This window comes from Aythya marila (genome assembly GCF_965140915.1).
Source record: "Aythya marila genome assembly, chromosome: Z".
Lineage (NCBI taxonomy): Eukaryota > Metazoa > Chordata > Aves > Anseriformes > Anatidae > Aythya > Aythya marila.
In genome coordinates this window covers 63111007-63137364 of record NC_139080.1, presented here as the reverse complement: position 1 = coordinate 63137364, position 26358 = coordinate 63111007, and the positions used below count along the sequence as shown (strand labels likewise).

The 26358-nt window shown below is 40.1% G+C and overlaps 1 protein-coding gene across 8 annotated transcripts in view; it reads right to left on the bottom strand.

Moving 5' to 3' along the window:
• The window catches only part of KCNN2 (potassium calcium-activated channel subfamily N member 2), a gene marked incomplete at its 5' end in the record, with an annotated part of 83282 nt that overhangs the window by 22192 nt on the left and 34732 nt on the right, over positions 1-26358 (bottom strand). For 6 of the 8 annotated variants that reach the window (XM_082784240.1, XM_082784236.1, XM_082784238.1 and 3 more), the window contains one exon: positions 9231-9390. In XM_082784240.1, coding sequence (XP_082640366.1) covers positions 9231-9390 — 160 coding nt within the window. The remainder of the gene's footprint in view (positions 1-9230; positions 9391-26358) is intronic. The other 2 variants (XM_082784237.1, XM_082784239.1) reach the window with 1 other exon arrangement.

Below are 26358 nucleotides of genomic sequence, written 5' to 3'. Positions count from 1 at the left end.
AGAGGCAGAACTGAAAACCTTCTGTGCTGGGTTGACCTTGGCTGCTCACCAGGTGCCTACCCAGTCATCCTCTCACACTCACAGCAAGATGGTGCGGTGCAAGAGAACTTCAGGGGAATTGGGGCTGCGGTCAGTCTGCAGCACTTGGTCTCTGCCACTCCCTCACAGTCCCTCTCTGCCCCTGCTCCATGTGGGGTCCCTCCCAGGGATGCCGTCCTTCCTGAACTGAGCCTGGGGGGCTGCCCACAGGCAGCAGCTCTTCAAGCACTGCTCCCACACGGCTCCGCCCCATGGGGTCCATCCATCCATCCATCCCCCAGGAGCAAACTACTCCAGCACGGGTGTGGGCAGCTCCCCCCAGACCCCCTGCTCCTGCGTGGGCTCCTCTCCACGGGCTGCAGCTCCGGCCCGGGGCCTGCTCCTGCGAGGGCTCTCCATGGGCCGCAGCCTCCTCCAGGCCACATCCACCTGCTCCACCGGGGGCTCTTCCACCCATGGGGGGGCTGCAGCGTGGAGATCTGCTCCATGTGGGACCCATGGGCTACAGGGGGACAGCCTGCTCCACCAGGGGCCTCTCCATGCACAGCCCGCAGGGGAACTGCTGCTGCCTGCCTGCAGCACCTCCTGCCCTGACCTTGGTGTCTGCAAGGCTAGTTCTCCCCCTTCTCTCTCAGATATAGTTGCCCAGCAGATTTTTTCCTTTTCTTAACTCTGCTCTCCCAGCGGCCCACCCAGCATTGCTCATGGCTCAGCTCTGGCCAGCAGCAGGTCCCTTTTGGAGCAGGTGGAGCTGGCTCTGCTCCGACACGGGGCAGCTGCTGGGCTCGGCTCACACAGACCACCCCTCCAGTCCCACCACCACCAAAACGTTGCCATGTAAATCCAGTATGCCAGAAGTATGTTTATGTTTTGTTCCTGAAAAAAGTTTCCATTTTGACAAACTTGTGTGCTCGAACAACAATAATAGAGGAGCTGAGTACTCTCTGACCTGCACGACTTTTTCTAGTTCCAACCCTAAATAATTCAAACACCATTAAATGTCTTCTCCATTTTATGATTCTGCTTGATACGCTGTCCAGCTACATGCTATTATGTTAGAAGGAATAAAAACGATCTGTTGTGAATCCTGACATCACTTATGTTAATTATTTAATTTTCAGAATCGATTGAACTAAATTCTATCATATACTTGAAATGTAGACCAAAAACACTATCAATTCACATGAAAACCTTTTTTTCTCCAGGCTTTCAGGGAAATAAAAACCAAGCTGTGTTCTACATTTTTGAAATTCCTCCAGTAAGCTTCTCATCAACAAAACTATTCACAACATTGCTCTCACCTTTTTTCCACCAGGCACTAGACATGGTAAAAATATTACACATTGATAACCAATGTACAAAATGCTCTAGGTAAACCTTTAAATGGCAACACAACCTATTATTTTTATACTGTTATTATAGATAATTGACTCTTTTCTATCACTTAATAATACAAATCTAGCCAAAAAGCAGCATATTGGTCTTAATCATACCTTTTCAGCTCTTTGAGTGTAATTCAAAGTACATTTCTGTGTTTCATAAACAATTATGTGTTTCTGCAACTCATTACAGAATTAAATATAAAGATTTTTTTTTTTTTGTAAAAAATCCCACAATGTTTTAGGCATCATTATGCAAAATTATTTGTGACCTTTTAGTAAATTACCCATAAAAGTTCTAAAAAACAGTTTTCATATTACACTGCTCCAATCTTGTTTAACTTCTTTTTCTTTACTTTCAGCAGCCAATGTAGCCAATGTTAACAAGACAGTTAAAATCTCATTTTTTTTTCAATCTAGAAACTATTAATTTTCAAAGATGTTACAATTCAGATTTTCCTACCAATAAAAATCACATGATTAAAAATGAAACTATTCTAGATGCCACGTTCCTGATGTAGGCAGTCCTATGTTGATAAGAACTGGATGAGTCTGATATAAAACTGTATGCACAAACAAGACAATTTAACCACAGGTAAGAGTACACTTTTCTCAGAAACACCTAATCCTCTTGATTTTTTTTGGCACATGTACGATAGGAATTGTGATTCTTTTAAATTAAATGCAAATTTCCACATGTACATTAAAAGTTGCAGCATGAGATGTTTTAAAATGGGATCTAATTCATTTTTAATTCACCATGTAGAACTTATAAAAACTGGCATCCCTAGGAGCAGATAGTACACACTGACTATATTGTGACTACTCAAATAAGAATTCTTCAGCTCTACAAATGGAGTTCAAATATAATGGTTGAAGATGCTACTTAAAACGTTTCTAGATGAAACATTTAATGTTGCCCACCTCTACAATGTAAGTTTAAGAAAATCTTCATAACTTCTTTCTTTTATGATCTTAATGATCTCTTCAGAGTTCTTTTCAATAACAGAACCTTTTATTGCTGCAATTTTGGCAACAGCATGACCAAGCCTCTAAAAGAACAGTTATTTGATCTAAAGCAATCTTCACCCAACCTGTAGCCAATCACTCTTTGCATCCTGTGACAGGACAATTGCAACTCATTCATTTTATTGTGGCAAAATTGGTTTGACCTACTAAGTTCTTCATGTCTTCTAACTGCTGGCAGCTAGCCCATTAGGAAAATTCTGCATCCTTATCTCTGCATCATACAATCAATGCACAAGCTCACAACATAATGCTCAACAGAAAAGGAAAAGTCCTTCTCAAACCTTGCAGCAGATTCTTTTATTTGCAGTCATAAGAATGCATTGCTATTATTTCATCTTGCATTAATAAAAAAAAAAATACAAAGGACTGTAAAATTATCTAAAAATAGTTATTTCCTAGTCATTGTGGCACAAATTGCATGGAATTACTACAATGCATCAGAAAGAGGCAATTTTGCTTTTTCCAACTGTAATGGTTCTTAACAGAGATTAATAGACCCCCTGCTCTCACACAAGACCAGGAACTACTCAACATCCTCTGGATTCTTCATATACCTTCAATAGGTCATTCTTTCATTACAATTCTTCCCATCTTTCAGTCAACAGGTACACACCTTCCAATATCTTCTCCCATTTGCCCCTTCTTTTTCCTTCTATCAATTTCTATTTCCCTTCTCCAAATTTTTGCTATCCTCACCATAATCCTCACAAAGCAAGAAAAATTTGGCAAACCGCTCCAAAGCCCTGACACCATAAAGCCATTAAGCAGTTGAAAATGCTCTGTTTATAAGCTGTTCCACTCAGTACCAGCACAAAGTGCTCCAACTATAGTTGAGCTCAGCCTGCTGACCAGGATCTGAGAGGTCCACTTGGGTACTACTGCATATTCAGTGTGCATATTTAGTGATAACCACTGCATATTCAGTGAGCAGAAATAATCCTGCAAGTTGCATGGCATGGTGAAGATGGATGGTATAGGTCTACCTATCTCTTCTGTATCCTGTTCTTATCTTTTCCACAACAAATATGAATTAATTGGTTTCAGAAGAGTTTCAGAAGAGTGACTGTATTTAAAGAATCATATTCAAGACCTATAAGCTTTTTAGTCTTGCAAGCTAGGCTGGAAGATCATTCATTACTGCGTTCATGGTTTCGTATTTCATGTCTTTCAGATCCTTTGGGTCGGTTAGTGGATGGAGCGGGAGTGCAGGTGGTGTTTTCGTCCATCCCTATGGTGGCAGGGAGGAGTTCAGAGAGGACACGGAAAGCCCACCTGTTAAACACATGGCTCCGGGGCTGGTGCCAACGCAGAAATCTTGGGTTTTTTGATCATGGGGCACTTTACTCAGCACCTGGCCTGATGGCCGCAGACGGGTCCCTATCTTTTAGGGGAAAAAGGATCCTGGGCCAGGAACTGGCAGGGCTCATTGAGAGGGCTTTAAACTAGGTAGGAAGGGGGATGGGGCTGAGGCTAGCATTGTTGGGGCTGTGCCAGGGGGAACAATGGCAAGGCCGGAGGATAAGGCAATGGCCCAGCTGAAGTGCATCTACACCAATGCACGCAGCATGGGTAACAAACAGGAGGAGCTGGAAGCCATCGTGCGGCAGGCAGGCTACGACTTGGTTGCCATCACGGAGACGTGGTGGGACCAGTCTCATGACTGGAGTGCTGCAATGCCTGGCTATAAGCTCTATAGAAGGGACAGGCAGCATAGAAGGGGTGGTGGTGTGGCTCTCTATATTAGAGAGTCTTTCGAGGCTGTAGAACTCGAGGTTGGGAATGACAAGGTCGAGTCCCTTTGGGTTAGGATCGGCAGGGACAACAAGGCTAGTGTCCTGGTCGGGGTCTGCTATAGACCGCCGAACCAGGATGAGGAGACGGATGAGGAATTCTACAGGCAGCTGACAGAGGTTGCAAAATCATCAGCTCTTGTACTCGTGGGGGACTTCAACTTCCCTGACATATCCTGGAAGCACAACACAGCCCTGAGAAAGCAGTCTAGGAGGTTTCTGGAGAGCGTGGAAGATAGCTTCCTGACGCAGCTGGTTAGTGAGCCTACCAGGGGAGGTGCCCCGCTAGACCTTCTCTTCACAAACAGAGAAGGACTGGTGGAGGACGTGATCGTCGGGAGCTGTCTAGGGCAGAGTGACCACGCAATGGTGGAGTTCACTATTCTTGGCGAGGCCAGGAAGGGGACCAGTAAAACCGCTGTATTGGACTTTCGGAGGGCTGACTTTGAGCTGCTCAGGACACTGGTTGGTGGAGTCCCTTGGGAGGCGGTTCTGAAGGGCAGAGGGGTCCAGGAAGGCTGGGCGCTCTTCAAGAGGGAAGTCTTAATGGCGCAGGAACGGTCTGTTCCCACGTGCCCAAAGACGAGCTGGCGGGGAAGAAGACCGGCCTGGCTCAACAGAGAATTGTGGCTTGATCTTAGGAGGAAAAAGAGGGTTTATAAGCTTTGGAAAAGTGGGCAGGCCACTAAGGAGGACTTTAAAGAAGTAGCGAGGCTGTGCAGGGACAAAATTAGGAAGGCCAAAGCTCATCTGGAGCTCAATCTGGCTACTGCCGTTAAAGATAACAAAAAATGTTTCTATAAATACATCAACACAAAAAGGAGGACTAAGGAGAATCTCCACCCTTTACTGGATGCGGGGGGAAACTTAGTTACAAGAGATGAGGAAAAGGCGGAGGTGCTCAATGCCTTCTTTGCCTCAGTCTTTAGCGGCAATACCGGATGTTCTCTGGATACCCAGTACCCTGAGCTGGTGGAAGGGGATGGCGAACAGGATGTGGCCCTCATTATCCATGAAGAACTGGTTGGTGACCTACTACGGCACTTAGATGTGCACAAGTCGATGGGGCCAGATGGGATCCACCCAAGGGTACTGAGGGAACTGGCAGAGGAGCTGGCCAAGCCGCTGTCCATCATTTATCAACAGTCCTGGCTATCGGGGGAGGTCCCAATCGACTGGCGGCTAGCAAACGTGACGCCCATCTACAAGAAGGGCCGGAGGGCTGACCCAGGAAACTACAGGCCTGTCAGTTTGACCTCAGTGCCAGGAAAGCTCATGGAGCAGATCCTCCTGAGAGTCATCATGCAGCACTTGAAGGGGAAGCAGGCGATCAGGCCCAGTCAGCATGGCTTTATGAAAGGCAGGTCATGCCTGACGAACCTGATCTCCTTCTATGACAGAGTGACGCGCTGGGTGGATGAGGGAAAGGCTGTGGATGTGGTCTACCTTGACTTCAGCAAGGCTTTTGACACCGTCTCCCACAGCATTCTCCTCAAGAAACTGGCTGCTCTTGGCTTGGACTGGCGCACGCTTCGTTGGGTTAGAAACTGGCTGGATAGCCGGGCCCAAAGAGTCGTGGTGAATGGAGCCAAGTCCAGTTGGAGGCCAGTCACTAGTGGCGTCCCCCAGGGCTCGGTGCTGGGGCCGGTCCTCTTTAATATCTTCATTGATGATCTGGACGAGGGCATCGAGTGCACCCTCAGTAAGTTCGCAGATGACACCAAGTTAGGTGCGTGTGTCGATCTGCTTGAGGGTAGGAAAGCTCTGCAGGAGGATCTGGATAGGCTGGACCGATGGGCTGAGGTCAACTGCATGAAGTTTAACAAGGCCAAGTGCCGGGTCCTGCACCTGGGGCGCAATAACCCCAAGCAGAGCTACAGGCTGGGAGAGGAATGGTTGGAAAGCTGCCAGGCAGAGAAGGACCTGGGAGTGATGGTGGATAGTCGGCTGAATATGAGCCAGCAGTGTGCTCAGGTGGCCAAGAAGGCCAACGGCATCCTGGCTTGTATTAGGAACAGCGTGACCAGCAGGGCTAGGGAGGTGATCGTCCCCCTGTACTCAGCTCTGGTGAGGCCGCACCTCGAGTACTGTGTTCAGTTTTGGGCCCCTCGCTACAAGAAGGACATCGAGGTGCTTGAGCGGGTGCAGAGAAGGGCGACGAAGCTGGTGAGGGGCCTGGAGAACAAGTCCTACGAGGAGCGGCTGAGGGAGCTGGGCTTGTTCAGCCTGGAGAAGAGGAGGCTCAGGGGCGACCTTATCGCTCTTTTTAGGTACCTCAAGGGAGGCTGTAGCGAGGTGGGGGTTGGCCTGTTCTCCCACGTGCCTGGTGACAGGACGAGGGGGAATGGGTTTAAGTTGAGCCAGGGGAGTTTTAGGCTAGATGTTAGGAAGAACTTCTTCACTGAAAGGGTTGTGAGGCATTGGAACAGGCTGCCCAGGGAAGTGGTGGAGTCACCATCCTTGGAAGTCTTCAAAAGACGTTTAGATGTAGAGCTTAGGGATATGGTTTAGTGGAGGGCTGTTAGCGTTAGGTTGGAGGTTGGACTCGATGACCTTGAGGTCTCTTCCAACCTAGAAATTCTGTGATTCTGTGATTCTGTGATTCTTTATCAAAAAATTTTAAAAAATACATAAAAAAAATTCAAACAAACAAAAAAGTAATTCCAAGATCTGAATTTCTCTCACTGATCCATAATTTTCTTTTCAAAGATTACGATTTGCCAAAGCCATATGGCTGATACCCTTTAGAATGTAATTAAGAGTCAGGCTTTCAGGTCTACTAACACTGCAAACTAACCACCTGCCCCTCTCTCTCCCCCCCCCCCTTTTTTTTTTTGGTTAATAATGTTTTCTGTGTCTTGAGATTATTAATCCTTAAATTATTACCGTGTGATTCTGATTACAGCCTTAGTGCTTCCAAAGTTTCTGCAGAACATTTGATCACAAAATACAAACAAAGATAGGAAGGTATAATGTGTACATTGCACACGCTTAATTTCAAAGGAGTGAATCTTATTTCTGTTGTGAAAAAGAAATGTCTTGTGTGTAAACACTACATATTAATCAGTACTTCACTTTTACTCCCAAGCAATAGAAACAACTGCAATAAATTATTTTATATCTGAATCCCAATGGTGCTGTCAAATGCAAAATGACAAATGCATCCTGTAATTTCATCTTCTGTCTGATTCATTCATAGGTGTGTAGGACAACATCTGCAATAATCTATAGTCTGTTTTTGTGATTTAATTTTTACTTTGTTTTCATCACCATCATCATCATAAAATCATAAGTGTATCTACAGCCTTCAAAATTATGGTTTGGATGCTGCTATCATTTACACTAGCATAAACTTAATAGCAGGGTGAAACTTGTGGATGATTCGTATCAGTATCACTATTGTCACTGCACTTTTGCAGGGTGTTGAAGCTCCTATGATTTCTGTTACTGTAAGTTTTTTTTATACTGAAATGCAAATAACTTGAGTTGAATATGAGTGCATACTCAATACGAGTTAACCTGGAATTTAGCTGCTGCTGTTCAGAAAGCCTAGTCAGAGATGATAATGAGGATGAATAATGATCTGATTCTTGCATCTTGAAGTATTTTCTTCTTATTCTTAAACACTGCTTGGGAAGAAGAAAAGCATTATGACAGGGCTCTGCCCCCATTCTGCATATCCCTGTGGCAATGTATACTGCTTGTCCTCCTTTTTTCCTAATGAACTTATGACCAAATTTTATTCTCTCTGGCATCAAAATGCAGCTCAGAATGAGCAACAAAGGCAAATACTCCAGAAGATGGCAGATTTGAGCTTAGTCAACAGCCTTTATGAAAGCCGCCTGAGTCATTCCTCTGCTTTCAGCCTGTACTTTCCAACTAAATTCAAACTCTGTTTTTAAAGAGATAAGCATTTGCCACCACCAGCAAAATGCACTGGACATCTTTCTTATGAAAGGTCAATGACCTGAAACCTGTAAGCTGTTAAAAAAAAAAAAAAAAAAAAAAGGAAAAATTGTAAAACATTACAAAAACACCTTAATCTATTTTACTCTTTGGACATAAAATACACTCTTACAAACAACAAATTTGCCAAACACCTGTTTTAAAGGGGAAACTGTTTGCTACCATTTGTTTTCAGTCATAATCCCAATATACCTGTTTTAACAGAAGGTAGATACTGGAGCTGCATCACTTATCATCAGTAGCAAGATTTCAGAAACATGTATGCATCTCGCTGTCATATGTAGCATATATGATGTTTATCTCATTCACAGGGACATTTGTACAAGAGTCAATATAAATAAAAGTGGCACAATCATGAGCTTTTCTTCTTCTGATTTACTATAGATGTGCATAAATTTCCCAGACATTATTATATATAATATAATAATTCTTGCCTAACTTTGACCAAATGGTGCAATACTGAAAAAAATTTAAAGCACACATACAGAACAGCTAATAAGTATATATTGAATGTGCATGCACCAACAACTGCTGCATTGTAATACTGTTAGCAAAACTCATACTGTGAAAATTGCACTACATAGGTCCACTTAAAGCAATGGAATACTATGTATAATATATTAGACTTATAATAAATAAAACTAAGTACAAGTAAAATGCTTTAGCAGACTAGCAGCCATTGAGTTTCTATGTTTGTGACTAACTTAATTTTAAGAAACAAAACCCAGAACTGTAGATTCATTATTACTAGTAATAATTACACATGTCCAAAGATAACTGAGAAGATGTGATACCTTAAAATGTAATGAAAAACTCTTAAAATTTTGAAGCTGAAAATTATGTCAGGGTGGAATTTGTTTCCCTGTATTTCATTACACAACTATTAAGTTTTACCTCAATCTATATCCTACACAGTCTATATCCTATACAGGCTAGCAAATTAATATTTCTTTATGTCTACCACAAGTTTGGGGATTAATTGCTGCTAATAATCTCACATCCAATGAATAAATTCAGAAATACTCACCATGATTCCAGTGAGTAAACAGACTCCTTTCCCACAGTATGTATTAGGTACCATGTCACCATATCCAATGGATAGAAAAGTTATTGAAATCAACCACATTGCTCCAAGGAAGTTGCTAGTAACATCCTGCTGATCGTGGTACCTGGAAGGAAAAAGAAAACTAATACTTTACAATGAAAATTTCTGTCATTTGTTATGCTGTAAGAAAGAAATCTCAGTAACTGCTCATACAGCCGTTTCTGTATCCTACAGTTAATTATTTTTAAAAGCAGCTATAAAGAACTAAATAAAACTAAAATACAAAGGAATCAGTAGTAAAGAAACTGAAGGCAAAACAATAGCACAAGTAGTAGAGATTCTCTGGATATTTTGTATTTTAGTATTCTGTTACTACTATAAAATAGCAGAAAAATAGCAGAAACTGTAATATATCAGGATACAAAGTTTTTTAACAGAACTTCCTCAGGGGTACCAGTCCTGATAATCCGCTGCAGTGGCATAAGACATCAGTCTGTTGCAGGCTGAGGCATATAAGAAAGTCAGAAAAGGTTGTATGGGCAAGCAGAAATCAGAGCAAAATTCCATCTCCTTTGCCTAACAGTAAGTCTGTGATCAGAAATCTAATAATGAACTACCATGTAATGCTTTATGAGAAAACCTAGTATCTTCCCTCTCCTTCAGCATGTTCAAGATAAATAGTATTGTATTCCTCATCATTACAAGATCCTCACCATAACCATAAGAAAACCTCTCTTTTGTGCTAAGTCAGCTAATTAAATGTAATTTCCTGATGTGCCATTTGTTGTCCTAGTTTTAATACTCTAATGGAATACACTCATTTTCTCCTTCAAAGAAAACAAGTTCTGATGAATAAGCTAGTCCTCACATGACAGGTATAGCTAATCAACTGGGAAGCCATAATGACACATTGTAGGAATAAAAACTCTTGTCAACACTCAGCCTGCGGGGGAAAACGCAGCCTAACGTAGATGGTATTTTGCTCCCTGTTCAGAGCAGCTCTGCAGCAGAGACTATCTGTGACAGCTACTGCAGCCTCAAGGTTGCAATAACCCCTGCAGCTGCTGTGAAGCCTCAAGTTGGTTATGTATGCTGCTGGATCTTCACAAGTATTATTTTATTCAATCTCCAAAACAGCAGGTCACAGAGTACCGCCAGAGAATTAGTTCACAAATCTGTAAGCAACCTGCTTTTGACCACAAAAATAATTGCTTCAGTTATCCTCCTTCCTGGACCTCACCCTCAATGCTGGAGCAGGCAGGAATGCTGAGTGGGCAGAAAGCAAGCTCAGGAAAATCCCCTATTCTCTCTCTTGCAAGATATTTGCTGTAATGGAGGCAAAACGCCTCCATTCTTTTCTTAAATTCCTACCTCTGCCCGGATGGTTACAGTAAACTGAAAACTCTGCCTGACAGAGACTACAGCAATTTCTCCAAATCAGTCTGTTCCACTGTTTGCCTGTACCCTTCTCTCTGTTGGCATCAGTGTTGTCCTTCTCACACACTTCATGCAAGCTTTTGAAGGATTTTTGTTCTGCATCTAGAGCAATGCAGGAATTATCCACATTTGGCGATCTAAGGATGAGAGTGATAGAAATACTGATAGTCACAACAGCAGCAAGGGCACAACAGCAAACTTGATCTAACTCATCACCATGAAGTTCTGCACAACAAAAAGATTTGTCATTGTGTTTTTTTGTTGTTGTTGTTTTGCTTTGTTTTGTTTTGTTGTTTTTTTTTCCAGCCTGCACTGCAGATGTCAGATGTTACGGATTTTAGTTTTTACTTAACAGTTAGCTATGAAATAGCTAATATCTATGAAATCTATGGATGCAGAGAGAGAGAGACATATTTATCCCATTCAGGAGGCAAAAAGAGAGCCTGCACATCATGCAGTTCTCTACACAGTATCACATATATGATATGACCACAGGCTTTGGACAAGCTTCACAGAAGTGACCTAGAGCCACAACACATAGTATAAAGCCAGCAAGTTAACCCTAACTAATAATAAATGCTTATACAAATATTTATGAGACATTTCCTTAATGCTCATCTTTGGGTTTTGAACCTGGTCATTTCTGTACTTCAGACAAAACACAGTTTACCTACAAAGATAAAAATACCGTGCAATGCCCTTCATTTTTCCTATATTTTGTCCAAATTGTTACATCCTTTACATTTTCAGCTCTACATTGTGATGCTTACAGAGATGTTGATGTGACAGAAAACAGAACATTCAAATACAACTCAATAAGTTTGTGAAATAAACACCTGTTTCACATAAAGAATATAAAAACCTGTCTCACCTAGTTGTGGTTTTGAGGTTATAGTTCAGTGGTCAAACTGCACACTATTTAAAAATCAGCATCAATATTTATGACTCTATTGTGACCGAGACACAAAGAATACGCTGTATGACCAAAAAGACTTATTCTCTCAAAACTCTACAGGGAAAGTTGAAGGAGGGGATTTTCATGTTAAAAATCCACCAGTAAAAGGAGGGATACTGTCCTGATAATCCCATGGCTTCTACAACAGATTTACAGGAAGGTGGACTGGTTCTGTCTTTTTTTTTGTTTTCTTCTGTAACCTGTTTTGTGATTTTTGAGTCTCTGTGCTAAACCGTTCTGGTATATGCATAAACCTCTCTGATTCTGGTACAATGATGGGAATACACTGTCAAGTGCTATGCCGTGTCATCACACCATGCAGCCACTTGGGATCCTGGCCCAAACTAGCCAAGCCCGGAGTCTGTCTTCTCTTTTGTGTGGGAGCAACAACAGAAACTACAAGCTTAGATTTTGGCTATTCTCTGTCCACCATCAAATTATCACCAAAATACATAAAAACATGAAGAGCAATTTCTTAAAAAAAAAAAAAAAAAAAAAAGAGAAGGAATTGCAATGTCACATTCGTACAGCCATGAGAACCACTGAAAAGGTGCATGGGGGGCATTTGAACTGCTTTGTTTTGAGGAGCTGGGCAGAAAGCTACTCATCGCCATTCCGACTTCTTTTCAAAGTTACCACTGCTGGAAAGGGTGAACTTCTCCTTCCATGGAGGGACCAGTAAAATGAACAGAGCAGAAATTAACCTTTCCCATGCTCATCTATCAGTGTACCTCTAATGCGTGGCACTCAAGCCACTGGACGGCCTGAAAAAAAGTCATCCACATCATTGTGTTCTCCTTGCAGCAGAGCCGAGGTCACGGACACTGCGATGAGGAGAAATGCCACCCGCACTAGCAGCTGGAACAAAGCTGTCTCACTCACTGTCAGCAGCCATCAACCTCTGCCAGCATTTCCTCATTCCATCTGGATCGTGAAAGACAGGTTCGATGTAACAGACTCCAGATTGCAACTATGGTTTTCCTAAACTATCCATTCACTCTGAGTGCTATGAAAAGCTCAGGAAGAAAATAAAAAGAAAAAAGAAATGCTTCCTTTCAGAGATTAAGTTCCAACTAAAGCAAAATCCAGTCATTACTAACCAAATTCTAAAACTTAAGCTTTTAGGCATTAATCTTTAGTTTGATAAAGATTCTCATATTTCATAAAGCTTCTGGTTTTGTCTTTTTTATTTGAATCACTACAAAATATCTCATTATCTAAAATCCACTATTCTTAGTCAATAAAATCTTGGACTAGAAACATGGTGAGCCATTTAAATTAGAAGATAAAGGCTAGTATTTAATTGTGTTAAAACTACAGCTATATACAGTTTGATGTCCTGGATCACATCCAGCCTCATACAGCAGCAGAATAAAGGGTCATTTAGAAAAGCTGTGTATTCCCCTGAGGTAGGAAAATCCTTGGCTGAAGTCACGCAAGCATAAGTCTTATTTATCACTTTTTCCTTCCTTCTCCAGTAAGGAATGTGCTCACAGACAGGTGGTACTACAGCTGAAACTCTCCAAGACAACCCTCATCCTGTGAAATGCCACTAAGTCTGTTCTCACCAGCCACCATGTATTAGTCCTGACACAACTTTAATTTCAGTCAAAATTAACTGAAAGATTAGATTTGTGCAAAAATAGAATGATTTGATTCCTTCCCAAGCCAAAATGTGTGGGACTTTTACCATTCATCTCAGGAAGGCATAAATATACTACTCGACTGTTTGGGTTGTCAAAGCAATATTCCAGAATCTGTATCAAACAGCATTTCTTTTCTTCTGGTTTCACTATCAGATTTGTGATTTTTAGTACCGCTCTCCTGCAGAATTATGTTTCTATTTGGTGACGTTTCATCTGACTGATAAAACATCTGCTTTTTAGCTACATGGCAGTTGTCACACAAGAATATCTTGACACCTAAGTCACGTTCATCTTAAGAAGTAATGAGTAACAAGAAATGAAATATAACATGTAACTTAACCACCATCATATTAATTGGTGCCTAGCAGATTTGCTTCAGTTTACTTGGCCTCCACAGTCAGCCTCTGATAATTTTGCACTCTTTGGTTGTGTTTTCTTTAACAAGTCAAGAACTAAAAAAAAAAATTGAAAAGATGACCATTTTTCTAGGGACAAAATAGTCTGCTTTTATAGTGACCTAAAGGAATCCCAAGCTTGCAGTACAAAGCCAAGCTGGGCAGAGTTTGGTCTTGTCAACCCTTAAAAACTTTTAGACTAATTATGGAAACAGGCTCAGCCCATTAAATCAGAAACTTGTCAAGACTCAGCAGAGACACTGATTGATCTAACTAGCTATTACAGCTCTCCCACAGCACCGGGCCATTCTGTTACCAAGTGCCTTTTTAGTCTTTCTTCAACAGTAGATACTGGCAGGTTTTTTTTTCTGGTAATACAGTGGTGATAATAGGTCTTTTTATTACTTCCCATTTCCCCCTGCTTTAAAGAAAGACGAAAAGAAAAACATAACTGCTTTTAGAAGAAATAGGTGCACCAACTCCTTGACTACTGAAGTCAGTGAAAGAAATGTTGCCTACCTTCATGAGTTTAGGATCACGAAAGGCTGAAAAGTGGATGTCACAACTTTTCTATTTTCTAACACATCTCTTGACATCCTCCAAATATTTATGCACAGCAGCAAAAATGTTCCTGTCATAAAGCTGTTCCACGGAAATGCAAAACACTATGGCAAATGCCTGGATTTCACAGACAGATTCACAATAGTAGCAGTTCTGAACCCAACCATAAGCAACCACTGTGATCAAGCAGTCTGAATTATTTCTACAGGGGTTAAAATGTTAATTATTTTCTATTAAGAATATTTGCAGGCCATTTATGGAAAAGTAATACAACAGGGAAATGTTAAGTATAATTGCATAAGTAGCATATGTGCTATATTAACTGGACATATTTCTTATGAAATTATTTCATATTTCATATTAACTTAGCACATATTTCTGTGCTATGGACAGAAACAATAAAATTAAAACAACTGATGGGATGGGATAGTAAGAAGTCAACACAAAAACAGAATGGTGAAATTGCATGGTTTAAGAAAGTTTATCGTTATTCTTGAATATAAATTGCACTTCAGACACAGGTGTGGAAACATACATAAGGACTTAAGTCCTTAGCTGCTTTCAGATATGAATGCTTGGAAAAGGGGTAAAGAAGTGAAGGCTAATTGCCACTTTTTTCAAGAGGCACCAGAATTTTATTTGACTGCCACTGGCAAAGGTCTTGCCTTGTTTTCTTGGAGCTGTAACGAGCTGATGCTCTACTGAACCAGTATGCCTGTCTGCAGCCTTGGGAGATGTAAACAGTGTACATTTTTCCAAGAGAAGCCATTTGGCTGCAAGTATGATGTGAATATACCAAAGCAACTGAAGTTGCCTGCAAGTATTACGTCCATTTTCTTTTTGACCTATTTTAAATAAATGTGTAAGAGCATGAAGAGAAGCTGCTGAACCAATTCTACAAGTACTGGGAAATTGGAAAACCTGTAAATTTGTGAGAGACAGCAATCCACTACGATGAACAGTGGCATAGATAGGAGTGCTCAGTATCTGTGCACAAATAGGAAGCACTGGAAATAAAGTGAGAACTATTGCTTCAGGTCCTGGACTGTATGAAAGCAGATATGTTTAATAAGAAAATTTAAAAACAGTATGTTCAAAAACTTTTCTTTTGCCCCACTTATGAAACACACACTAACTCCACCGTTTTCTTTTCTTTTGTTTTCATTTTTCCTTTCCTTTCCTTTCCTTTCCTTTCCTTTCCTTTCCTTTCCTTTCCTTTCCTTTCCTTTCCTTTCCTTTCCTTTCCTTTCCTTTCCTTTCCTTTCCTTTCCTTTCCTTTCCTTTCCTTTCCTTATACAGTCAAATTCATTCTCCCACTTCTTGGCAATTTCAAGCTTTTTTTTTGCCCTTTTTTTTTTTTTCTGTCCCCTCATCCCCCCCTGCAGAGGCATAACTGAAGTCAAATTTTATCTCTGTTAAGGTCAGCAACAAAAATCCTATTGACTTCAGTGGGACCAAGATTTCTATTTTGCGTGTGTGTGTGTGTGTGTCTGAGTTTCAGCTGATCATCCCCTAAACGTTACCAGCTAGTGTTCCCATGCTTATTCATTTCAGAATTCTTACTCTGCCATTGTCTTCATCTCACATTTTGGATGCCAAGAAAGCTCCGCTGTTACCAGTATGATTATGTTTATCAAGAAACATCCTAATAAAATTGCTAAGCTAATTAAACTAAAAAGAAAATTTGATGTTTTTCCTCTTCAACATTTGGAAGCATAATAATGAAATAAAATGCTCATTTGGGGATTTAGACTTAGCTATAACATATATTTACTTCCAGTATGCTCGTTGTGATTCAGTAAAATAACAAACTAAAGATCCTGGAAAGCTATACCATAAGTGTTAAACCAGTAAGATCCTCAGTTACCTCCTGGAGATCTGAATGAGCTCTGCTGGCTCTACTTTCTGCATGTATGCAGCAGGGATTCTTTTAAGAACAAAACAAAACAAAAATAAAGACAAAGACAACACAGAAACACTTCCTGTAGACATCCAGATGTATCCACTCTGAGAAGCAGCACTGTTTCTCCCCACTAACTCTGTTATCCCCATACTCCTGCAGCAACTTATAAATAGCCTCCACTTTCCTTTCACCTCTTGGTGCATTTCTCATTTCTTCAGTGTCTACACTGCCGACTGTCTGAATAAAAATATTAATAAGAGCCAAAAAGATCTTCAGACTTTTTTTTTTTTGGTCTAATTTACTGAAATACTTTACTTACTAACTTTAAATGCTTTTACATTCTTAATCTTAGAAAGTACAATTACATTGCTTCCTTAGACTCCATAGTTGGCCATTACTCTCTTGTTCATACTGTTGTCTGTCCATTTTTGTTCATTAGTCCAATGCAGCATAAAGAACTCCATTTTTTTTTAGACAGATAGCATAGTGTGGTTACTAGTGAAAATAATCATTAATGATAGTTACAATACCCAATCAATTTGGCATAGAACCGTGAGCTATTACAAAATAATAAACACTGTCTTAAACATATGAAAAAGCACGTGATACTGTATTTTGTAACAGTTGATTTTAATAGCTCTTGCCTGTGTCAAAACTTCAGCATTTTTACCAGTTTTAAATTTGAAGAATTCACAGAAATTCTATATAATTAAATTATTGAAAGTGACAGGAAAACAATAAATAAAAATTTTACATGTTTAGCTGTAACATATTTTAGCATCAACCTGCCAAAATTATTCAGTGGAAATACCAGCACCAAGGGTATTCTTTTTCTTTGAACAAAGCTACTAAAAAGATCTTTTTTCACAAAAGCTGTATATTATTTGGAAAACAGAATTCCTAGGTTGAGGTATTGAAGAAGGGAGAAACAGGCCAAACAGAGATAAAAGGAGGTAGCATTATTAACACATGGTATTTTCTCAGTATTATGGGAGATCTAGATTTTAGGAGGACTTAAAACTGAATTGGGTTATGTGCATAACAAGAACAACCAAGATTACAATAGCAAGATAAAAATGTATACAAGATACTCATCTTGAAGTTTCATAGCACAAGGCAAACCCTAAATATCAGGGATTAGGAAGAAGTTATGCCTATAAGCAGGTATGATAGATCTGTTAATCTCTTTGTGATTATCTGATTTAGAGCAAAAGTAATGCTAAAAATGAACAATATGGATGTGTGTCTGTAAAAGCAGGAGTCAGTTACAGCTGTACCTCATGGCAGGGCAGCAGCATGGCAAGCACCATCCTTACCACCCAGCCCTGCAGACAGGGCATCAGCCCCTCACAGCAGAAGACAGGAAGCTGGAACGAGCAAGCCGGAGCCAAGCAGAGGAGGCCCACCACGTGGTATAGTGCCATGTACAAGTCTAGGATGTGCTTACAGGTTTCTAGCCGAGCCCAAGGCCACGTCACACCTCACACCTTCAGCAGAGCGAGATCCAGGCCTGTGCCCCTGTTTCTGCTCACAGGGGTGGTGGGCAGAAGCCTGCAGGCCCTCACCCTCACACGAATTCTGGCACTTCCAGCACATAAATGTCCCTAGGGACCAGGTCACTGAGAACAGGACTGAAGAGCAGAAATAGCTGCTTCTGTGCCAAGCACAAGAGAAAAATGAATGGTGTGGCTCAGCCCTTAGGCTTCCCACATCACTCATTGAAACTGAAGATGAGGGCAGGGGGAGCAAAGTCCCACCCACTGTAAGTGAAGAGCAGGTTCGAGACCACCTGATGAACCTAAACAGGTACAGGTCTGCAGGACCTGATGACAGGAATCCCAGGGTCCTGATGGAACTGGCTGATGGAGTCGCCAGCCCTCTCTCCATCATATATGAAAAGTCCTGGCAGTCAGGCGATGTCCCTGGTGAGTGGAAAACTGGAAATATCACTCCCCTTTTTAAAAAGGTTAGAAAGGAGGACCCAGGGAACTACAGACTGGTGAGCCTCACCTCTGAGCCTGGGATGATCATGGAACAGATCCTCCTGGAAGCAATATCAAGGCATATGCAGGACAAGGAGGGGATTCAAGACAGCCAGCATGGTTTATCCAAGGGCGAATTGTGCCTAGCCAATCTGGTGGTTTTCTATGATGGAGTGACTACATCAGCTGACAAGAGAAGATCAACCCATGTCGTCTACCTGGACTTCTGTAAGGCCTTTGACATGGTCCCATACAACATCCTGGTCTCCAAACTGGAGAGACTGTAAGGGTGGACCATTCAGTGGACAAGGAATTGGCTTAAAGGCTGCACCCAGGTTAGATGGGGCTTTGGGCAACCTGGTCTGGTGGGAGGTGTCCCTGCCCATGGCAGGGGATTGGAACTGGGTGGTCTTTAAGGTCCCTTCTGACCCAAACCATTCTGTGATTCTGTGGTTCCATGACAAAGCTAGAAAAAATAGTAGATGAAGGTCTCTCCAACATTGATGTCCAAATAAGCAAGAACAGATAAGCCAGTTTTGCAAGTTCAAAAGGTTTTCTGCTACTAAGTTATTAAGACCTAAGGTCAGTCTGACATGACTAATTATGTTCTACATCCAACTTATTTATCTTAGGTTTCTTTTTATTTAAAAGTATCATTTGGGAATTGTATTGATCTGTCTCAAAAAAGAAAAAACCTGTAGAAACAGACCTTCTCCCTCCCACCCCCGCCTCCAAACTCAGTTAAACAGAAAAAAAAAAAAAACAAACAACAAGAAAACAAACACAAACTCAAAATATTCTTTGCTGCTTATATTGAAAATCCAAAATAACATTCCCCCAACCATGGGTCACACAATCAACTAGTCTCATGGGAAATTCAAGGTTAAACACAATTGTTAGAACTGCTCTTTTTCAGAACAATGTGAATAAAAGGCAGGGGAAAAAGCATCAGGTTCACTGTATCTAAAAAGGCCCATTTAAATAAAATATGCACAAAAGAACTAGAAAAGAAAGTAAGGCCAGTACAAACACCCTTTTCTAATAGATGAAAGCTGGGACTAAGAGCAGCAGTTATCATTAAGGTTACAACTCATTATTCTCATTTTAAAAAACTTACATTACCTATTCTTTGTGCAAAATTTTGCCCAGTGTTAATTATTTGGACTAGTATGTTTTATTATATTCAGACAATCTTTGTATTTATTTAGATAGATGTAGCTTCCATTTGCTATGGAGCAGGGTCAGGGATTCAGTTCTTGCCAGCTCTGTTTGCATTTGGTGTCGTTCTGTATTCAGCAAAAGAAAACCCAGTTTTGTTATTTTCCACAGAGCTGCCTTCAGATTTTAAAAGCTCAACTCCTTAGCCTATGACAACCCCTATATGCACACCCAGACTACGATGAGAAGCAGCATGCTTCATATCCCTCAAGCATTAAGAGGCAAACTTAGACTATAATGGTTATCGTTAGCTGCTGGATCAAGAGAAGCAATAGACACTGATACTCGTGGTAAGGTCTGGAGCAGCCTTGATTCATGATATCCAGCATAGGCATTGCGATGCACTCTGAAACTCCAGGGACACATGCTGCTTCGTGGCCTTCACAAAAACACACTGCCATATTATTCAATGCTAAGTACAGATCAGCAACAGAAACAAACAACAGTACATACAGAAACAAACAACAGTACATACAATTTTCTGCCTCATTTTTTGCAAATGAAAACACAGACTTTAATATCTCATAGCTCTCTAAGAGACTTCCTACATGAAATTAACCATATTTGTTACAGCTTAGCATTATTTTGTTGGTCTTCGCATCCTGAGCTTTCAGCTCCACTCTTCACAGTTTGATTTGTCAAAGTCCTAGATGCTCAAAACTCTGACCCGCACGCAACAAACTCAAAGTCCTCTACAACAACTTGCATGTTTAAGAATATTTAAGAATAAATTTATTAAACATCCAGAAGTTAAGTAACAACAAAACTCTTCACTTTGCCAAAAATAGAGGAATGTCCCAAAGCCCTTGAAATGCCTCAGTATACATAAGTGAAACAACACAGATCAAAAATATTATTAGAGAAGAACTAATTAATCAGACTTCCCACAATGTACAGGAAAAAGAACAGTTGCTCCCTAGCTGCCCAATGGCCAGAGGCTTCACCATGGGTGGCAATGCTGATTCACCTCAACATCTTCATCTCACTGTTGCACCTGTGAGGGTACAGGTTTTGAAAGCATCTAATAGCATCTTTTTTGAAGCTATTCCAACTTTAAATTAAATTTGAAATAGAGAGAGTATGGCTCTTCAATTTAGTGGGCAGAGATACTACCTACAATGTTTAGAAGGGGATCTGGGGAAGGAAACGTGCCAGTGCCAATCCCAGACAAACCACTCTCTGAGGAAAGAATAGCTCTGCTTTCAAAGCAGATTTTGAGAAGTAATCCAGAGAGTCCCAAGACCAGAAATATGTTGACTAATAGAAATAAAAATTAAGTAAATAAAAATAAAATCCAGGAGCTTCTCATTCTTTCAGTTCAGTATATCATTTTTATCAGTTAAAGTTCAGTAAAAAAAGCCATTATTGATATACATTCAGTTAAGTGAGAGTTGTAATACACAAATGAAAGTGGGCCAATATAAAGTAACACAAGCAACCTTGGGGCAAAACTTTTATTTTTGAATGCAGTGTTTTGTATTCTTATTTTAAAAGACACATATGCACGTATATTTCTTTTCTGTAGCCATGAATTTTAGAAAGTACAATGTTTGAAATTTGTGGATGCAGCAAGAATTAATATTATTTTTAAGATCTGTTTCAGCTTTTCAATGTCTGTACCAGAACTGGCTAAAGCTGCATCATTACTGAAATACCAATCTTTGAAAATCAAAGAAAGTTTCTTAATGAGCCCTATTGTGAATCACTCAGTGTATTCAGTAGCAATTAATACCCTGCTAAAATCTCTCTTTATTTTGCATTTTGTATTTTCTCTGGAGATATCCTGATACTGTTTTATTCTCAAACTCCTATTGGGAGGTTTGTGGCCTGTTCTTCTTTTCTTTTTTTTCTTTCTTTTTTTTTTTTTTTTCAGTTGAGATCTCCAGGCATAATCAGTTGATTTCTAAAGAATTTGAAGTAATTTGCTGAAGGAAAACTTCAGAAATAGAGGTTTTTAGAAACAATCATTATGCAACTAAAACTAAGCCCAGTACCTTTCCTCTGTGCCAAACCACAGCAGAAATAGGTAAAGGTTAGCCTTTCTTTTTCTGTATGTGTACATTGCAAAAGTGAAGAGAAATGAGGAGGAGGGCAAACTGCACAGAAAAGATGATGCTGAAATCTCAGAGAAAATGACAAACCAAGTGCTCTCTCTGAAGAGGCTTTTCTCTCATGGAACTACTTGCATTTATCACTAGGCAAATTACTAATTTTCAAGATCTACAGCAGAAACCGATATATTTCCTTGCATTAAAAAAAAAAAGAAAAAAGAAAAAAAAAGTACAAGCCCAGAGCCATAAAGCCCATTCTTTACATCCAAACTTCATTAGAATGTCAACAATTCTGCCAACATAAGCACATATTCTAATGAAAAAGGGAGATAAAGAGGGAAAAATACTTTGCACTATTTTCTTTAAATACCATGCACATAAGAGAGTTCTTCCTACTGTCATGCTCTTTTCTGCCAAGATGATTTTGTTGCTTGATATCTCTTCCTTCATTCAAGACTTTCTGACCTTTCGTATCCATTGATTTTGGTGAAGCAGTGAAGAAAGGAACAAAATTCTGTGCTCTGAAGGAATTCCAGCAGGTGACATTTCAGCGAGAAAGAGCAGCTACAAGAGCAGTCACTCAGTGCTGTACTGGAGGGAAAAACCTGAAGTGGCCACTGAACTCACCCTGAACTGAACTTACCTTTTGCACTAGCTGCACCTACAGCATGCATCTGGCAGTCTGCAAGTTGAATGTGCTGGAAAAATCTGATAATAATACAAAATTTGCCTAATGCCTGTTGATTCTTCTATTGCCAATTCCTGTGCAAATCATACTGTATGTGTGTATCTATGTGACTTTCAGACTTAACTCTTCTGTCATGATTCAGGCAGGCAAGCACAAAATCAGGGGTCATGCTGAGCTACAGATGTGTGGGATGGGAACACATGACTTTGGACATGCTGTCTACAGCTTCACGTGCTTGATAGCAACTTTCACCTGTTCACTTTCACCCATTGCTAATTATTCATTTTCCAGATTGTGGAACAGTTCTTAAAGGCAGTTAACATAATTAGCATTAAATTGCAACACAGACAGTATGAACAAGCAACTAAAAGAACCTGAAATTTACAGTGCTCTCTTGGCCCTAGAAACAAGGCGAGTTCATGGATGGGACAAGCATGGAGAAGCGTATATACACAAGCAGGTCTAGCTCTAGAGGGAAGAATGCTGCCCTTGGGGAGCTAATAATCTTCCTTCTTTCACTTGCTTGGCATAACTGGCCATCTGCAAGACATTACATATACAACAGAAACTGAATCCAGTTTAAAAAAAGAAAAAAGGCATTTGTAGAGCTCCACGTAAACATGACTGCAGTACTACAACTTTTTCTGATGTTCTAGTTTTTCAGATGTTCTGCTTCGTGAAGGTCTCTGAGATTATCACTTGAAAGTATTACAAAGAACAGCAAGAAGCAACCTATGTTTTTGGATTTTGCTGCTCATTTTAAGTGAGTAATTATGACCAATGTACAGGTCAAAGATACCATAACCATTACCAGAATTCTGTGATTAAAGAAAAAACAAGTCAGAGAGGCACAGCAGAAAATGTTTGTTGTAGGAAAGGAAGAGGACTAGACACTGAACTCAAAGCATGTGTCTCATTCTGCTAGTGCTGGGATCACTTTATACTGAAGTTGTATTTCTGTAGCTACAAAACATTCATTACAAAAATGTACAAACAAGACATATTAACTCAATAAAATATCTGAGAAAAGTTACATTTTATCTTTACCTTAAAGGAAAATAATCTTGGGTTTCTCTAGATTGCAACTTTTGCGTTCAAGAAATTGAGTCCTGAGTCCCTCAAACTAAAGAGGACAAAGACCTCCACCATACAGACTAAAAATCTCTGGAAAATACGTCAGATCCACAGCTTTACTTCACTCCACCAAGATCCAGTTAATTTTTCTTTTAGGTTCAGGAGCTGTGACAAAATAGAGGTATGAGCTGAGCAAAAATACAGCCACAAAGCTGTCTGCCCAGAATGGTCCATGTTTTTCCAACTGTCTTTCCCCAGAGAGTGAGAAAGCAAAAAGTAAGCATACAGAATTAACTAAACTTTCTGCATTTTCACATAGACACCCTTCCTCCACAGAATGGGTATAACTAGGTTGCACAATGATTTTATGCAATATAAAACCTCTAGCATGGCAATCACACTTTAATATGACTTTCTGCTAGCTAAGTTTGAATCATTTTGTTATCCAGTGGAAGAATACACCAAACAATAATGGTAAATATAATTCTCTGCATGGAAGAGACACAAAGAGCTTACGTGACTTTGCTCAAGGTCACCAGAAAACTAAGGTGGATACTCTGTTTTAATCTTCAATAAACATGTCTTCTATATAATTAACTGCATTTACCAATGTCATTTTCAATACTTTTCACATATATTTTTTAGGAATTTATAAGTTTCTATATATATTTAGCATATTTTTTTGCTGGTGTACTGAAACCTTCACTGCATTCCTACCCACAGCACTACTGCTGTTACCTGAATAAGAGCAAAGCAAACAAGGTGATCTTATTAAAACCGTGCTAAAATTATTTTAGAGTTTTTTTTTTTATATTTTCATTCAAAAGGAAATGAAAATGAACTGTTCTAATGTGTAGTTCCTGGTACGGATTGTTGCATCTCCAACAGACACTGGAACATCAACCCACAGCATCTGGTTCTTGACTGATTATCTGTGCCAAGCCTCATTTTACAAAAATTAAGAGAAATCACACTCCTTTCCACCAGAAATACAATCACTGAAGGACAACAGCGTCCTGCTGTGGTACACTGATTGCGTCAGCAGGTCTTCTGCCTCCCAGCACACAAAGAACAAGGGAGGCTTCCGATGCAATCTGCTTGCAAGGAGATGCAGCTGCTTGAGCAAATATCACTCTAAATGCAAGAATTATCAAGAATTACCATGCACAACTTTTGTTAAATGTCGGTATGCTTGGGAAAGGGAGAAAATTAATGCTGCAAGTATTACTGAGAGCTGACAAGTGTCTTTGGTGTTAAATTAACTAAATGTAACATACAATTTTCTTTTGAATACCTTGGAAAGAATCTACTGTAAAAGACTGCAATTTAACACTGAAGTTTAAACAGTCAAGGTTACAATTTTAGCAGCTCATTAGTCTGAAGGCGTACGATGATTTTCTGAAAAGATGAATGATTAAAAACAAAGTCAGAAGAAAAAGACATTTGGGCACGAATACTTAATCTGAAATCTCACTGGTTAATTTCAGGCCATGTTGCATCTCTATGATTTTAGATTGTGGGAAGCTTTGCAGGTTACATCTACTGCATTGTTCCAAGGATAGAATAACAGAGATCACCTTTAACTCAAGGAATTAGAACAGAAAGTATCTTCTTTCTGAAATACAGAAGAGAAGAATTGCTTTCATTAGATGACTATTACTTAATGCAAATCACTTGCAAGGTCATTTTCCATATATGCTATTGCATACCCAGAAATATACAGTCCAGCCCCTGGACTGACACTAAACTTGCAAAGAAAACATTTTGGATGTTGGTCAAGCCAATCAAAATAAGTGACTAAACAACTGATGAATTTAGGATATTCAGTAACAACAGATAATATGGTGACTGAAGGAGACCGGTCAGAAAGTAACCTCTCTCTGCAACTACCAGAAGCAAGCCTGACTGCACCCAGTGTGTCACTTGTTCTTAACACCACACCACCACCAATCCAGCAGTTGGCATGCTTTATTTCATAAGCCCATGTTTAAGCCTCCCCCTCAGATGTACCGTAGCCAAATACTAAATTCAGAACAAAGCCATTGAACCTTCTGACACAACAGAATATTAACCAAGATACTTTCCAGGCTCTTCTCCTGAGTTGGAACAAGGGAGCAGCATCTCCTCTTTGAACTTTACATCCTATTTAAGTCTTGCTAGGGAGGTGGAAGCAGCATAGGAGACAAAACAAAAAGGCAGATGCATTCAGCCAAACTCCTCCCCTCAAACCACATCAAGCTGCAAGAGGCCTGAAATGTTTCTTGTTCCTTTCACATCAATTCCTTCTGTTTAACACTTACATGGTCAGCTAGGCAAATAATGCCTTTTGAATCTTCTCAAAAACACCCCAACAGCCAGAGACAACTAATAGCACAAAATAATAGAAAAAAATAAAAAAAAACAACAACAAAAAAACAACACAATGCACTGTTGGTTCAAAGTGCAATTTGCAAGCAAAGACAAGTTACCTTTTTTTTTTTTTTTTTTAAATGAACAAATATTATCTCTCACTTTTGTAAAAATTATCACCTAATTTAAAGACAAGAATTAGACACTGGTTTAAGTCTTATTCAAAAATGACACTTAGATATTGAAGAACCGGTTACTCCTAGATGATTTAGCACCAGTAATTCAACCACTACCCATCCCTGAATACAGATCTTCATGGCTCAAGCTGTCTTATCTTATGAGAGCATGAGGTTGTTGGGCCACAGCTTGACGTTGCATAGGTTTTACACCTGGGCCCCAAACTTTTAGAGGTTTTTATTAAAATTTCTACTTATCTGTTTGCTCTGCTGCACAATGACCAGAAGCATGGTGCTTTCAAAGGGTGTGCCTTGCAGCTCTGTTGGTCTGCCACTGATCCTAGGGAAAAAACATCCCATCAAGGATACAAGGATGAAATAAACTCTAGATTCAGCTACTCTGCTTGAGTTATAAGATGCCAATGTTCAGTTTTCTACATATTAAAAACATGTTCTGAAATGGATATGCATGAGCTAGCTGCGCCTGGGGTCATAATCACTAAATTCTTCTCTAACCAGCGGGAAGCAGAGCCTCCTGATATCAGCAATTAGCAATGCTGTCACCTATCTGATTACAGTTGTTAACAAAGATACTTCTATGAGTTCACACGAATTATATTCAATATAAACAAATGCTTCCCACAAAAATGCATTTGAAACATCAAGCAAGTAAGA